Here is a 14,882-nt window from a genome sequence, read left to right on the forward strand (position 1 = left end):
TACATATATACGTTTTATGTTTGGCAAAGTAAATACACAAGACACATAAAACACTAAAAAATCCATAATGTCCAAATTTTGGGTTAATAGTTAAATTTGTCTTGGAAGATCACTTATTTTTTAAATTAGTTTTCAAAAGATTTTTTTTAGTCATATTAGTCTTTAAAAGATAAAACAAGTCAAATTGGTCATTACGTTAGTTAGATGATGACGTGTTACGTTAAGTGTCACGTGACATAATGACATGGTAGGTTAATGCCACGTGTCACAAGATGATTGATTGACGTATTAGGTCAGTGACACCTAGTACACCATATGTCACTTGACATGTAAAAAAGTTATTTATAATCAAAATAGAGAAAAGCCTTAAAAAACGCATCTTAAGCGAACCACTTTGTAACTAAACATTTTCCCAAAATCGAGTCTTCCTTCCATCACACACCTCCATAGCTAACCTAGCAATCATCTTATCTCTCACATTATGGTCCTTAGACTGCAACTGAGAGACATCCTTCCATGGACCTCCTCGACTAAGCAATATCTGAGCTGACAATATCCTATTCGGGTTCAAGTTATGATAAGAGCACACAACCTTCTTCCATAACAGGCACTCTTCTTTGGAGAAACGCCACCACCACTTAAAAAGGAGAGTTGTGTTCCTTATCACGGCATCACCTATTCTAATTTTCCCAACTTTTTAGGAACCTGAATCACTTCCCACTTGATTAGTGCCATTTCATGTCTGCCTTCCTTCTTGTTCCATAAAAATTTTCTCTGTAGCAAAATCAACTTCTTTATCATTGTCTTCGACATCTTATACAGACTCAAATAGTACACTGACAAACTATTTAATATAGACTAAAAATAATTAAATAATTTAATTGAGGTGACTAAATTTTTATTTATAATAAGATTCCACCTTGAAAATGGTGGAGACTCATTCAAACAATTACAAGCCTGCGGAGTAGAAAAAACTAAATCGGAATCAAAAACTAAAAAGGGAACTGTCAACCTTCTCTTTCCGCGTCAAAACTTCATTTCACCTGGTCAACTCTGCAGAACACAAGAACACATTTCCAAATCAACCAACCCCAACCCAACACTTCGTTCTTCTTTTCTCTGTCTCTCTCTCTGGATGGAACCCAGACATAGGTTTGTATCTGTGCTCTTGCAGTTGTTGCTGCTGGGTTGCGTTCTTTACGGCGCGGAATCTCAGTGCAGCAAGGGCTGTCCCCTAGCTCTAGCTTCCTACTACATGTGGACAGGCTCCAACTTGACGTACGTTTCAGAGATCATGAAATCCAACGTCCTCTCGGACCCAAACGACATAGTCAACTACAACAAAGACACGATTCCCAACAAGGACAGTGTTCAAGCCTCCATAAGAGTCAACGTTCCGTTCCCATGCGACTGCATCAACGGCGAGTTTCTAGGTCACACTTTCCAGTACGATATTCAGAGCGGGGACACGTACGAGCATGTGGCGACTAACAATTACGCCAATTTGACGAACGTGAATTGGCTGAGGAAGTTCAACAGTTATCCTCCTAACAACATCCCTGACACTGGAACCCTTAACGTTACCGTTAACTGCTCCTGTGGGAACAGACAAGTGGCGAATTATGGTTTGTTCATCACGTATCCACTTAGGCCTGGGGACACCTTACAGGCTGTGGCAAAGAATCAGAGTGTTGACGCTTTCTTGCTTCAGAAGTACAATCCCTCTGTCAATTTCAACCAAGGCTCTGGCCTTGTTTATATTCCAGGCAAAGGTAACCCTTTCTCAAATACCCTTTTTGGTTCTCTTTAGTGCTCTTGGTTTGTTTTTGTTGACATTCTTAGAAAGGTAAGAGAGAAGAGTAGAAAAAAGTTTGTGTGTATTCGAGTTGTTTAGAATGATACAGTATAGAATGGTATTATAGGTGCTCACAAAATCAAAATAATAAAGACGTAATATTCTATAATAAATATTCAAATATGCTAAATAATTCTAATCAATGCTAATTGATTCTAATATATTCTAACAGACACCACCTAAATATTTTTGGTTGCGGTGAGACAAAGATAGGAGAGACTGTATTTACATGAATTTACTAATTAAGTAGCCTACTGTGTACCAATTTATCTATGTATCGAACCGTCACATGTATATTTTTCACAAAGATATTTTATGTATGGCGTACCACGTACTGTGAACCCATTCCTATACCGGAAACGTATTGCATTCCATGTAACTATGGGAGAGACATGGTCATAGTTTCGTGAATTTACCAACGCTTTTTCGCTAACTGAATTGCCTATGGGATTACCATTAATGATGGTGACAGTACTGGTCCCAGACTAAGACTTAGAGGAAAATTAATAAACATAAAAGGCGAAACCGCAGCTATGGATGTTTGGATTTAGGAAGTGGTAAAACAAAGAAGCAAGTCCATAAGAGATTAAAGAAAGAAGTGAAGATAGGAAAAGTTAAAAGGGTGGATCCAAACTAAGAAGAGAAGTGAATAAAATAGGTTTTTTGCTTCTCATTTTTTCGTTTGTTAAGAAGGTACCAATTATTATACTATAGCGTACCGTGTACATATTGCATTGTAAGTTTGTAACTTTGGACACAGTGGGACTTAAATACATTATCATAAGAAAGGACACTAGTGTTCATTTTCTACTGTGTCTCAATTTCAGTCTCTTGTCCCACCCTATCCGTTATTCTAAAAGCGGCTTTTATTTTGTAATTGTGTGTTAATTTTTCGTGTGGGTTAGGACTTAGGAGATGCCGGCCTTCATTTTTCAGCATTGTTTTGCAACAATTATTAAGTCGAACTTGATTGGATGCCCTGATTATTTAATTATAGGCTCTCCTTGAGTTGTGAATAAAAATAATGCCAAAAGAGGGGACAACAGTGCCTATTAGTTTACAGTTAATTTTTTACAATAGTAGAATGACTCGAGCCTAATATTAATTCAACAATGATTTTGGAATTGCTATTTTTTCCTTTTTCTTGATCCGTTCATGTTCATATAAGATCAGAATCAAACACATTTGATCATTTCCATAGTTACATTCTTGAAGCACAAGCACATTTGATGCTAACAAACATCATTTTTATTTCCACAGAGCATTTTCCAAGGTACTTCAGTTTCTATTCAAATGTCTTACTTCTTTGTGTCATTTTACAGATCAAAATGGTAGCTTTGTGTTTTTGTCATCCAGGTAAACTGTTACAGCACTTGTTATGCAATCTGCATGTAGTTGCTTTACCTTTCATTTGACTAAAATGACTGAATATCATATTATTTTCTTCTGCAGTTCTGGAGGTCTGACTTTCTTTCTTCTTGGAAAGTTGTTTTTGTGAGGATGATTATCATTTCATATGATATTAATATAAGCTGCTGGTAATGCTACTTTAAGCTCATAATTTGATACTATATAAGCAGGTCTTGCTGCTGGGGCTATTGCCGGCATAGCCATTGGTATAGTAGCTGGTCTTCTATTAGTGGCTGTTGGTATATATTTTGGATATTTCAGGAAAAAAAAGATGCAGAGGGAAGAATTGCTCTCACAAGACTCCAAACCAATGTTCAGACAAGATGGTAAAGGTATGTTTATCTCTACTTATATTCTTTCAAACACGTTCTTTCCACTAACATAAGATGCTGATGAATGATACAGTGCTGAAACGTATACTTGACTTGAAAAAGTTAATCATTGAAATTAATAACTAAATAAACCTCATTCACATTTACTAAAATATATCTAACCAAAATAACCTCAGTCATCCTTTCAATTGTAGCTCAGATGTCCCTGATCTAAATGAAATCTAAAATGTTGAAAGTATAAACTATTTAAAGCTGTTATCATTGTCTTTTACATAGAATATGTTCTAGCTTAGTGTGTTAACTTTGTTACTAGAAAATTATTTGTGACACTAAACAAAAAATCTTAGGCAAAGAATCTAGATTTCAGATTCCATTTAATGTTATCTTTTGCATACATTGAATGAGATGTGTGCTATTCTTGTTTGAATTGGTTTCGTTTTGAATCTGTTTAGATCAGCCTTGTTTTAATGGCCCTCCTACAGTTTATATTTTTTTGATCTCGCTCTACCATATTTAGCAATATACCTTCCATTTGACATCATGAAGCCACATTTGCTAAGTCTCTATAAGCGTTTCTTTAGGTGTCATTCCAACTTTCTATATTTGTTCCTGCTCTCATATTTTGTTGTAACTCAAATTATTTGCCACAACAATTATTTCTCTGCTAACCTTTTTGTGTTGCCCTTGTTGGTGTAAAAATTGTGTCTTGTATATTTCAGATAGTAGAACAGTGGCCAAATAAATAGTCCAGAGGGTACAGCTGTACATTAAACTATGGAAAAGTATAGGGTACCAACATATTATCTGCCAACTTATTGCCAACAATGATTAATTATTATATTTTAAACACATATAAAGAAACACATCCAAAAAATATATCTATAAAGACACTTCTATTAAACACAGCCATAAAAAAGACATTTTTATTAGACACATCCACAAAGACACTTCTATTAAACACAGTTATAAATAAGAGTTGGCAGATGTTGGCAGAAATGTTGTTGGTAACGTAGCAGGATTGTTAAACTATTCATAGAATTAGGGGGGAAATATTCCTCATAATATAGATAGCAGAGAATCTGCTTTCCTGCAATAGCAGCTAAACTAAATAGGAAATAATCTACACTAATTTGTACACTAATGTCAAGATATTTATCCTGAAAGTGAGGCTTCAATCTTCAAATAATTCCCCTAATAATCTTCAATGAAACATCAACAGTTGGAACCTTCTACAACATTCACTTCCTTTCCCTCATAACTAAAGTTTGTGATGTGGTGCTTGTCTTTCTTAGATGAAACCTCGCGTAGTGCTGCTTATGAAGCTGCAGGGCCTGCTGGGCCTGGTACCATCACAGGCATAACAGTGGACAAATCAGTCGAGTTTTCATATGAAGAATTAGCAACTGCCACGAATAACTTCAATTTGGCTAATAAAATTGGTCAAGGTGGTTTTGGTGCTGTCTACTATGCAGAGCTGAGGGGAGAGGTTAGTATTCACATTCATCTTATCGAAGCAATTTTAAGGAAGTTTCAACCTGCTATTTACTGTTTTTGTTTGCGGAGGTTGTCATATTTGATGAATGAAGGATTTTGTTTTAGAGTAGTTGCTCCTTGCTAGTCAAAAGAAAATGGATGATAAAATTTACTATTAACTGATAGAAAGATTGATTTATGAAGAAGATAGATATCCTCGAATTATGGCAGAAAGTGGATGAAAAGATGTCGTGGTCTTATTGTAACTTGCAAACCAGTTCTTGTGAAGTAACATTGGGATAAATCAAGAGTTGTAACTTAATTAAACGTTGGTTCCTAGTGCCTTTTTAAAAGGAAGTAATTCTTAATTAGTGCAGGACCTTATTTCCTAGAGCTAGTTATTAAATTAATTAAATTAACGGATGTATCATGAGTCTAGAAATTCATAATCATGCATCATGACTATAAATTCTGTATCAATGCCTTACAATGCTTGGTAATGTTTTACAAGGATCAAAGTATTTTTGGTTCTTAAGAACCATTCCCTAGTGTTCTTTATATATAGAATCCTTATTCTCATTATAACAGCCAATATTCTGTGCCTGCAGAAAGCTGCAATCAAGAAGATGGATATGCAAGCATCAAAAGAATTTCTTGCAGAATTGAAAGTCCTGACACGTGTTCATCATCTAAACCTGGTATTAAATGCTTCAAAATTTTAAGTATTGTGTTTCTGAATTGTGTACCATGCAGGTGACATCAGAATAGTTTTAATAATGTCAGTGATGAGATCTAGTAATATCTTTGCATAGACTTTTTTCCTCTAGAATATGTGTTTAGTAATTAGATTAGAGCACCATCCATAATTGTTATATTATACAAGTAACTAACTGAATATTGTTACTGGTGAATGCTATCTATTGCGTCAAAATTTGCCGATGTAGCACATTAAGTGACTCCACACTGACCACAGCACACATCTGACAATCCTAATTGACTATTAATATGACAAGTTTATGAAATTAGATTAAATCAATCCTGAATTGAGGGGGACCTTGAGGCATTGAAATTCCACAATTTGGAATTGATTTGATCTAATTTCATAAACTTATCATCTTAGCAGCCTATTAAGATTTTTAGGTGTGCGCTATGATGTCATTTAACATGTCGTATCAGCAAATTCTGACGCTCTCAACAACAGGAGTGATGGAAGGACTAATATGACCAACTTAAAATCTTTGAAAGATGAACTTGATTAAAAAAAACTCAGGGACCAATTTGTAGACCGAGTGATCTTTTAGGGATGAATTTGACCATTTACTCTTTTTTGTTTCTGTTTCTTATTGAAACCATCGAAGGGGAGCCTTGGAGCAACGGTTGAGTTGTCTCTGTGTGACGTCAAGGTCAAGGGTTCAAGCCATAGAAACAGCCATTGATATAATTATCAAGTTAGGCTGTATACAAATCACCCTTTGGGTGCGGCTCTTCCTCCAACCCTGCGTTAATGCGGGATACTTGTGCACCGGGCTGTCTTTATTTATTTTTTGTTATTGAAACTATCCCAAAAACTGATATGCCCCTTACACGGGAGTGCAAGTGAATTATGAAAGATACACGAAGTTTAAGATAGGAAGCATAAGGTGCAAGGAAAAAGGGGGATTCAGTCATAGGAGAGTTGGGAGCCTGCAGTCTGCATCTCTTTTTTCTTTCCTTTCATTAAATATGCTTTTACCCTGGTAATTGGAGCTCTTCTCGGTTTCTTTAATAGTGACACATATCAGTACCTCTCAGAAGCTGTTTAATTTTCCGCGCAAGTTCAATTTACTTCCATTTCCAATTTTAAATCTTTATTTAACACCAAAAGAAAAACAGAAGGATGATGGAATACAGCGTACTATGGTTTTATCTGTCTCCAACATCTGTTTGTCAACCCCCCCCCCCTGGATATCTGTTTGTCTTCCAACATCTGTTCTGGTGGTTGGAAGCTCTCTGACCTTGTTTCCAGGATATCTGGGATGATACTGGTACTTGTTTATAGGATTTTGGATCTTATGGACCCCTTTTGCCTATAAATCATGATTGGTAACACAAATTTTGATTTTGTGTTTCCCTTGAAGTTGGCAATTGCATTTTCATGTTTTCTGCCTATTTTTTGTCATTCATATATTCTACTACATTTTAGCATTCCTGTCTGTCCTGCACTCTAGTTGGGTTTCTTTTCAGCAGTTCCAGTTCCCCAATTTGTTTGTGGTAGTTCCAATCTTTTCCAGTTTGCTGTCTTTGGCTTTCTTTTGAGGAATTCAGTTCCATTTGACCTTCCACTGGTTCGTTTGCTTTCCATTTCACCAACATTTAGGCATAAACTGCTTGCTTCTGTTTACAAAACCTTCTAAGTATATTGTTCTTAAAATATGTTGTCGGGAGAACTTCTTGACATCGTTTGTCACTCCTCTTCGATATTTAGTGTATGTAAGTCTGCACAAGGATTCAATGGAGATGTGTTTTGTATTATAAAGTCTCAAACTCTTTTGGGGTGTGTCTCTAAAACTCTTCATTACCATCCAGGTGCGGTTGATTGGATATAGTATCGAGGGTTCGCTTTTCCTTGTCTATGAGTACATTGAGAATGGAAACTTGAGTCAGCATCTCCGCGGTTCTGGTTAGATCAGCTCATGTGATTTTTATTTACAAATACTGTATTTCTAATTGTTGAGTTAATGCTGAAGCGATAATATTGCCAGGAAGAGAGCCATTGCCATGGGCTACCCGTGTTCAAATTGCATTGGATTCTGCCAGAGGTCTTGAATATATTCATGAGCATACAGTGCCTGTATATATTCATCGCGACATAAAGTCAGCAAATATATTAATAGATAAAAACTACCGCGGAAAGGTTCAATAAGTTTTCAGATCTTATCTTAATTTCTATTACTTGGATCCTTATCATAGATACTCATAAGATATTCATCTTTGTAGGTTGCCGATTTCGGATTGACTAAACTGACGGAAGTTGGAAGCTCATCACTTCCTACTGGTCGTCTTGTCGGAACTTTTGGATACATGCCTCCAGAGTATGATAACTTACGCTCTTTCAGTACGAGTGTTGTTAGTCATGCTAGATCTTTTAATCAAATCTGTTTGCCAAGTGCATTTATTTGAGGTTGAAATCATTGATTTCATTGGAATTCAGTTAAGTAATTACCACTGTTATGTTTGAAGGTATGCTCAATATGGAGATGTATCACCCAAAGTAGATGTGTATGCTTTTGGAGTAGTTCTTTTTGAACTTATTTCAGCTAAGGAAGCTATCGTCAAGACAAGCGAATCTGTTGCTGACTCAAAGGGCCTTGTCGCTTTGGTGATCATAATTTCTTCACTCAATTTTTACAATTAAGGGGTGTGGTTAGAAGAATGCTTCATTCCTGGAAATTTTACACTAAAAACCTTACATCGGAATGATTTTACCATTCCCACGAATTTGAAAATTTTCATGAACCACATGCCTTCTTAGTCCTTTTCATTATTTTCTGCAATGAGTAACTGCCTAATCACAGTAAAATATATTAAAATTCTTTTTATAATGCAGTTTGAAGGAGTTCTTAGTCAGCCTGATCCTACAGAAGATCTTTGTAAACTAGTGGATCCAAGGCTTGGGGAAAACTACCCTATTGATTCAGTTCGCAAAGTGAGAATATTTGTTTGATTCGACTGTTTAAGCATTTATTTATTTTGTAATGATTTCAAGTCCTCAATCTACCATGACTTATTTGGCTTCCAGATGGCGCATCTAGCGAAAGCTTGTACACAGGACAATCCCCAACTGCGTCCGAGTATGAGATCCATTGTTGTTGCCTTAATGACACTTTCTTCAACTACTGATGATTGGGATGTTGGCTCCTTCTATGAAAACCAAAATCTTGTGAATCTCATGTCCGGAAGATAGGATGATACGACACCGAACATTTGACCATGTAAACAATTTGGGTAAGTTCAGAATACACGGGAATTCTTGAAACACATCAGTAAAAACTAGGAGGAATTTGTACATCTTAAAATTTTATTAGTCTGAACAGAGTAGAAAGGGTGGTGAGGTTAACATTTTCATCATTAATTTCAAGCAATGTACATAGTACATAAGCCATTGAGATATGTATGTTTATGCCCAGGTACATTCATCCCTTTAAAAGCTGTGTAATAAATCCAATTTGATCTCAATATATTGTTGCCTCTTTGTTAATTACAATCTTACTAATGAGCAGATCAACAACTACCTATGTTGAACTTCAGAGGAATGATTTGTTAAAATCAAAATCTCATTAACATTTGTCGATAACATAGAATAAGATAGTAAAATGAACAATTGTCGATAACAACTCTCAACTCTGGATTGTCTCGTTCATAGATTCTTTTTCCTTTTTGGTATACACAACTATAAGATTGATGTTAAGTTATTAATCCCTGTAATATGATACATCAAAATTGTGAGAAAACTAAAGGAAAAAAAGGTATAAAAAAACATTAAATAATGATACAAACCTAGAAACTGAATAATTATGCGTCATTATGATCACACAGGATTGTGAACTCTATCACTGCTTTACGAGTTTTTTATGGAAAATTTGTTCCACTTCAATGCGAAGGGTTTCCACATCCATCACATAGTCTCTCTGATACTCGTCTGCCATCAAATCATGCAACGATTGCTTCATCCTATTCAGTGCATTGCCCAAAGCACAAAAATCTCTGAAAACGAGAGCTTCAGTGATCCTTAGTTGCAGAAAACTTTTAATCGCTACAAGAGCCTGTTTAACACATGGCAGAAGCAATGCCACAAAGTCAAATCAAGAAAGCTCAACATGAACCCCAAAATGGGCTCCTTTTTTCAGACAAGATATTTAAAGAAGGTAAGCACAACCCCCAAGGTCAATCCATGGAAACCTAACGGAATAAGCATGTGACTAGACTAAAGGTTTGGTTTGCTAAAGCTTTTCGAAGAGGTGCTTGTGCTTGCAGCTTTTAAAAGCTAGGATACTTTTGAAAGCATCTAAAGAAGAGCTTTTCAAAGTTAACTTGTGTTTATCAAAATTAAAAAGTCTAATATAACATTATACATTAACTAATATCTAAATTTAATTATTACATTAATGTCTATTATAGTATTTTTAAATTTTAAAAACTATTTTGCCAAAAGCACTTGTTGCTTGTGCTTATTAAAAGTCATTTTTAATTTAATTTATCAAACATAAATGCTACGACTTTTGAAAAGCTAGCTTTTAAAAGTTAGCTTTTATAAGGTACTTTTGAAAAATAAAAACTTTACCAAACTAAGCCTAAATGACTAGTCCAGTATGAAATAATCTTAAAATGTTAAATGAAGGATTGCATTTTCCAATAGCATCATAGTCACGCAACACAAAAGCAGATTTCCAACAATTAAAAAGATAATATGAGATGCCATGTCAATAATCACCTTCTCCTGGAGATCAAGATCAGGTGATGCAGTTAAATCAACTACCGACTTCAACAGATCCCGGTCATTGAAAAAAGGTGGTCCATCTCTGTCTACATTCTCTAGTTGATACGCTGCTAGATCGGCCAATAGGAGCACAGCCTTCTTCCGTAGTCTGATATCAAGATTAGCATTCCTCAAAATATCCTATAGATAAACCAGCCTCAGTTACCGAAACTGTAAACGTCAACATCAAATTATCATAAAAAATTTCTGCTTACGTGAAGCATCCAACCTCCAGCTTCAGCATAGAACTTCTCCTGACTTGCAGCATTATTGCGAATTAATGCTGAAACTGCATATAGTGCCTTATTGGCTTCTTCTACAGAATCAGACTTTACCATTTTCATCAGCTTAGAGAGTACTTGGAGTTCCAAGACCTAAGTTGACATTTTAGAATGTTAATTTATATTGCTTAGCTTCAATCATTCTCTAGAAACCAATGCACTTCCAAATACTGAATGCATCATCAGAGGAAAAGCATACCTGCTGCTGCACAATTGGGTTATTTTGACTAGCTTTCCCGAGGATCCATGCAGCAATTGTCCTTATGCCTGGATCAGAGTGATTAAGTTCCTGTGTAATCACGACAAGTCCCCCAAGTTTGTGCAAATCTGAGAGATGCATAAATCTCTATAAGAAATACACTACTTTTCTATAACAAAAGAAATAATTTTGTATTGTGGCAATCTTTGAAGTTATGTCTAGGTTTCTTCTTTAGTGCTATAAGTGGTAGGCGAATATGCCAGTTTATATCCTTACCCATAATGGATTCACCTATAAGCAACATCACACAAATCAATTACATATAGAATAAAAAAATGAAGACTTGTGGAAAGAAAATCAGATGAAGATATGTTGTATTAAATGCATTGTGCAAAACAATGGAAGATTGGAACCTATTATTTGTTCTAACGCATTATATATAACAGAGGGATCCACTAATGTCTCAAACTCCCACACTTATTTCCTTCATTTCTCCAAAAGTATTCAGTATTTGATTCTCTTTTCAATTTGTTTTTGAAGTTCCTACTCCAATGGTTGTGAGTAATTCTCGAGGACTTTTAGAAAATAAAAACTCTCTCTCGCAAGGGGAAGTCCAGTTGAATTTCTAGAAACCTCAAGAGAGGTGATTGTAATTTGGCCTAAACGCAAACATCAAATAAAATTACTTTATTTATGACTATAATAGCAGCCAATTCTACCAGAATTGACATGAAGTTATGGATACTGTTCTGGGAATAAACACTTCAAGCAGCAAAAATGGTTTTTAATTTTTCATTATCTAAGGTAGAGACACTAATGAACTTCCTTCTAAGATGCACACTGTATTCAATCTCACAATCTCTCACTCTCCTACATACAACTTTCTATATCCGTTGTCTTTGTATTTGTATCTCTGAGACACTAACCACAGGGAAGTTAATGTAATCGGGGTACACCTCAGGGTTATGAAAACATAGACAATAACACAAAAGGTAAAGCATGCTTGTTCTCCCTAACGTTTGAGAAATTTTTCAAAAATACCCCTATCGTTTAACTTGATTTTATTTCGTCCTTAACATTTTCGATTTGTGTCAAAATTACACATGAATGTTAACTCCATCAAAAACATTAGGGAACTAATCGAAAACATCCATGGATAATTTTGACATAAATCGAAAACGTTATGGACAAAATTGAATGAATCGAATTCGTTCAAAACAAAACTAAATCAAATTAAACATGTTAGAGAAAAAAAATACTTTACCCTAACACAAAACACATACCGTTTGCATTATCTATTGGCTCCACGAGCTCTAAGAGCTCCTGTAAAGCACGGTACCTATCTTCCAATGACGCTGACTTGTTATTCAAGTCACTTATAGCAATTTTCATTAGTTCCCCGTCCGAAGGCATCTTTGTTTTCTCCATAATCTCCTGTTTTAACAGCCAAAAAGTATGTATCACAATACAAAGAAACAACAAACACCAGATATCACAAAAATAAGTGCAATTAATGTTCGAATGGATTGAGACATCAAACATCCCCAACCTTGATTTCCATTTGGCGTTTCTGGAGCTCGCTTGGTGAGAGCCGTTGCTGAGCTTGCGCAGATTCCTTTAATTTTTCGGGATCCGAATTACCTAATTTGCCAAAATAACAAAGAAAAATCGTTTACAGCATTAAACATTCACCTCCAACTTTTCATGTTGAGATTCTTTTCTAATTAAAAAAAAAACATTCAAATTGACCAAAAAGAAATATTCAGTTTGGTCCTGAAGTGGTCCTGAAGTTACACTCGAGCCTCAGTGCTTGAAGTTTCAATTGCCTGAATTTAGTCTCAAAATTTTTCAATTAACTCCGTGACAGAAATCACCACAAGAACTAATGTGATTAAAATTTAAAAAATTTAGGAACTAAATTGAGGCAATTGAAATTTCAAGAACTAGATTGAGATTCGATTCGAGTGTAACTTCATGGATTAAACTGGATATTTTCTCTCAAAAAGTTACTCAAAAGTGAAGCATTGGTGATTTTACATAAATATGAAAAGCAAAATAAAAAAATAAGTTGACATACTTATAGCCCAGTTTAACATGCTGTCCAGTGAAGAAAAGCCGCCGTCGGAGTTTTCAGGCGGAACTAAAACAGAATCCACCGCATCAGTGGGCAATAACAGGCCGCCGGAACTGTTGTTGGTGTCTGCGCGGCACATCGCCACCGCCACGAAGAGCAGGAGAGTGAGGCATATTCGGTCCATTCGGAAAACGTGAAGAAAGAAACAACTAACAAGGCACTTTAGAGTTTCCCCCTCCTTCTTCTTGCTTCTTAATAAGCAGGAGTGCAGAACTATACTTCACACTTCAGAGAGCCTCAAACTTTTCTTTTTAATTGACACGTCATGTAGATCAATCCCTACCATTCGTTCCAAGATCCAACGGCGAGATTTCGAAATGATGATGCGCGTTTGTGTAGTTTATTTTTAATTGGCCAGACTATTAGTTTAGGCCAATTTTCTGGTGCCTGTAATTTTGGTGTCGTAATTGTCGAAGTTATTTTTATGGTAAGTTTTAAATATTAAAAAATAATTTACTTTTATATTTTTTAATTTAAATATTAAATTTTATCTCATTTTAGTAAGTTAGACAAATATATATAGGTATCATAGCATGCACCGTTTATTGGTGAATCATCATTAAATTGTATCGATTAATTTAGTCTCACATAAATAAAAGGTGCTTTTTCTTAGTATAAAAATAAAAGTGGTGGTATATCTTAATATTATAATTTTTTATATTTTTTAAAAGTGTAAAAGATATATAAATTGAATTTAAATTTTTTTGTTTGATTTTTATATTTTTCATAAATCGAACAGTCTGATTTTTGTATCTGTCACAAATTGAACAGTCTGATTTCTATTTTATAAATTGAATGATCTGATTTTTACTCCTCTAATTAAATAGTTTCACATTTGAGAATAACATTCTATTAGTCCACATTTTAAAAAAATAGCATTACTATTCCAATATCAAAAACAAAAAATATAAACAAAATATATAAAATAATTTAAAATTTAAAATTTAAAATATATCTCTTCACTAATAGTTAAAGGTTAATTTTTTTTATATGAAAAAAAATTGTGTGTAATTCATCATCATGGATTATTGGTGTGTTTTTCTTGTATATAGATTTTTTTTTAAATTTTGAGTAACAAATCGGACTCTCAAATTTGGGGAGTAGAGAAATATAAAGGTCAGATTTCACAGAGATACAAATCTAAGGATCAGATTTGTTATTGAAAAAAATTTAAAATAAAAAAACTCAAATCTGACTATCAAATTTGTATTTTTTTAAAAAAGAAAAATTAAAATCACAAATATAACCCTCAAATTTGTGGTTATATAAAAAAAATTAAAACACCATAAATCTGACTCTTAAATTTGTAATATCCGTATAAATCAAAAACACACAAAATTTTTACCTTATTTAAAAACACCACCTTCTACCCCCATATTAAAAATACAAAGCGATATTTAAAAGGTAAAAACAATATATCTTAACTTGCCCTATTTTCATCCTTACCATGAAGCATGGTTTTAGTAGCTATCCAGAATGTGGGAAAACTTCATGGCATTACTAAATCTATAGTGTCAGACAGGGATAGGGTATTTATTAACAGCTTTTGGAAGCAGTTATTTAAGGCCCAAGGAACAAGTTTAGCTATGACAATCCACAGATTCGGTTGTCTATGTTGCCATGGGCACAGTACTGGTACAACACTTCCACTCATAGCATCATAAGGATGGCTACCTACAAGGC

General features: G+C 34.7%; 2 protein-coding genes across 3 annotated transcripts; one reads left to right on the plus strand and one right to left on the minus strand.

The window, feature by feature from the left end:
* Positions 1-774: 774 nt before the first annotated feature.
* On the plus strand, positions 775-9,307 carry LOC112795612 (lysM domain receptor-like kinase 3). Its single transcript, XM_025837630.2, has 12 exons — positions 775-1,772; positions 3,178-3,211; positions 3,308-3,315; positions 3,436-3,597; positions 4,890-5,083; positions 5,679-5,768; positions 7,636-7,729; positions 7,812-7,963; positions 8,047-8,141; positions 8,290-8,428; positions 8,657-8,755; positions 8,849-9,307. Exons 1-12 carry the CDS (start codon positions 1,136-1,138, stop codon positions 9,011-9,013), a joined length of 1,869 nt encoding a protein of 622 aa, XP_025693415.1. The 5' UTR covers positions 775-1,135; the 3' UTR covers positions 9,014-9,307.
* Positions 9,308-9,430: 123 nt separating this feature from the next.
* Positions 9,431-13,423, minus strand: LOC112795615 (hsp70 nucleotide exchange factor FES1). Of its 2 annotated transcripts, XR_003198921.3 has the most exons (8): positions 13,143-13,421; positions 12,615-12,706; positions 12,349-12,499; positions 11,066-11,193; positions 10,801-10,959; positions 10,541-10,726; positions 9,607-9,872; positions 9,431-9,528 (listed from the first exon to the last, which is right to left on the minus strand). XR_003198921.3 is itself a non-coding variant. In XM_025837634.3 (7 exons), exons 1-7 carry the CDS (start codon positions 13,321-13,323, stop codon positions 9,660-9,662), a joined length of 1,110 nt encoding a protein of 369 aa, XP_025693419.1. In that variant the 5' UTR covers positions 13,324-13,423; the 3' UTR covers positions 9,431-9,659. The 2 variants fall into 2 exon arrangements, 1 of the variants encoding a protein (XP_025693419.1); XM_025837634.3 differs by having other exon boundaries at positions 9,431-9,872; positions 13,143-13,423.
* Between the last annotated feature and the right edge of the window lie 1,459 nt (positions 13,424-14,882).

This window comes from Arachis hypogaea, chromosome 4 (assembly GCF_003086295.3).
Source record: "Arachis hypogaea cultivar Tifrunner chromosome 4, arahy.Tifrunner.gnm2.J5K5, whole genome shotgun sequence".
NCBI lineage: Eukaryota > Viridiplantae > Streptophyta > Magnoliopsida > Fabales > Fabaceae > Arachis > Arachis hypogaea.

Excerpts from the sequence above, each read along its gene's own strand:
- LOC112795615 (XM_025837634.3), bottom strand. The coding sequence starts at position 13,323 with ATGGACCGAATATGCCTCACTCTCCTGCTCTTCGTGGCGGTGGCGATG. Across the intron at positions 10,960-11,065 it reads ACCCAATTGTGCAGCAGCAG|GTCTTGGAACTCCAAGTACT; the intron begins GTATGCTTTTCC and ends ATGTCAACTTAG. Across the intron at positions 9,873-10,540 it reads ATCTTGATCTCCAGGAGAAG|GCTCTTGTAGCGATTAAAAG; the intron begins GTGATTATTGAC and ends TGTGTTAAACAG.
- LOC112795612 (XM_025837630.2), top strand. The coding sequence starts at position 1,136 with ATGGAACCCAGACATAGGTTTGTATCTGTGCTCTTGCAGTTGTTGCTG. Across the intron at positions 5,769-7,635 it reads GTGTTCATCATCTAAACCTG|GTGCGGTTGATTGGATATAG; the intron begins GTATTAAATGCT and ends ATTACCATCCAG. Across the intron at positions 7,964-8,046 it reads ATAAAAACTACCGCGGAAAG|GTTGCCGATTTCGGATTGAC; the intron begins GTTCAATAAGTT and ends TCATCTTTGTAG.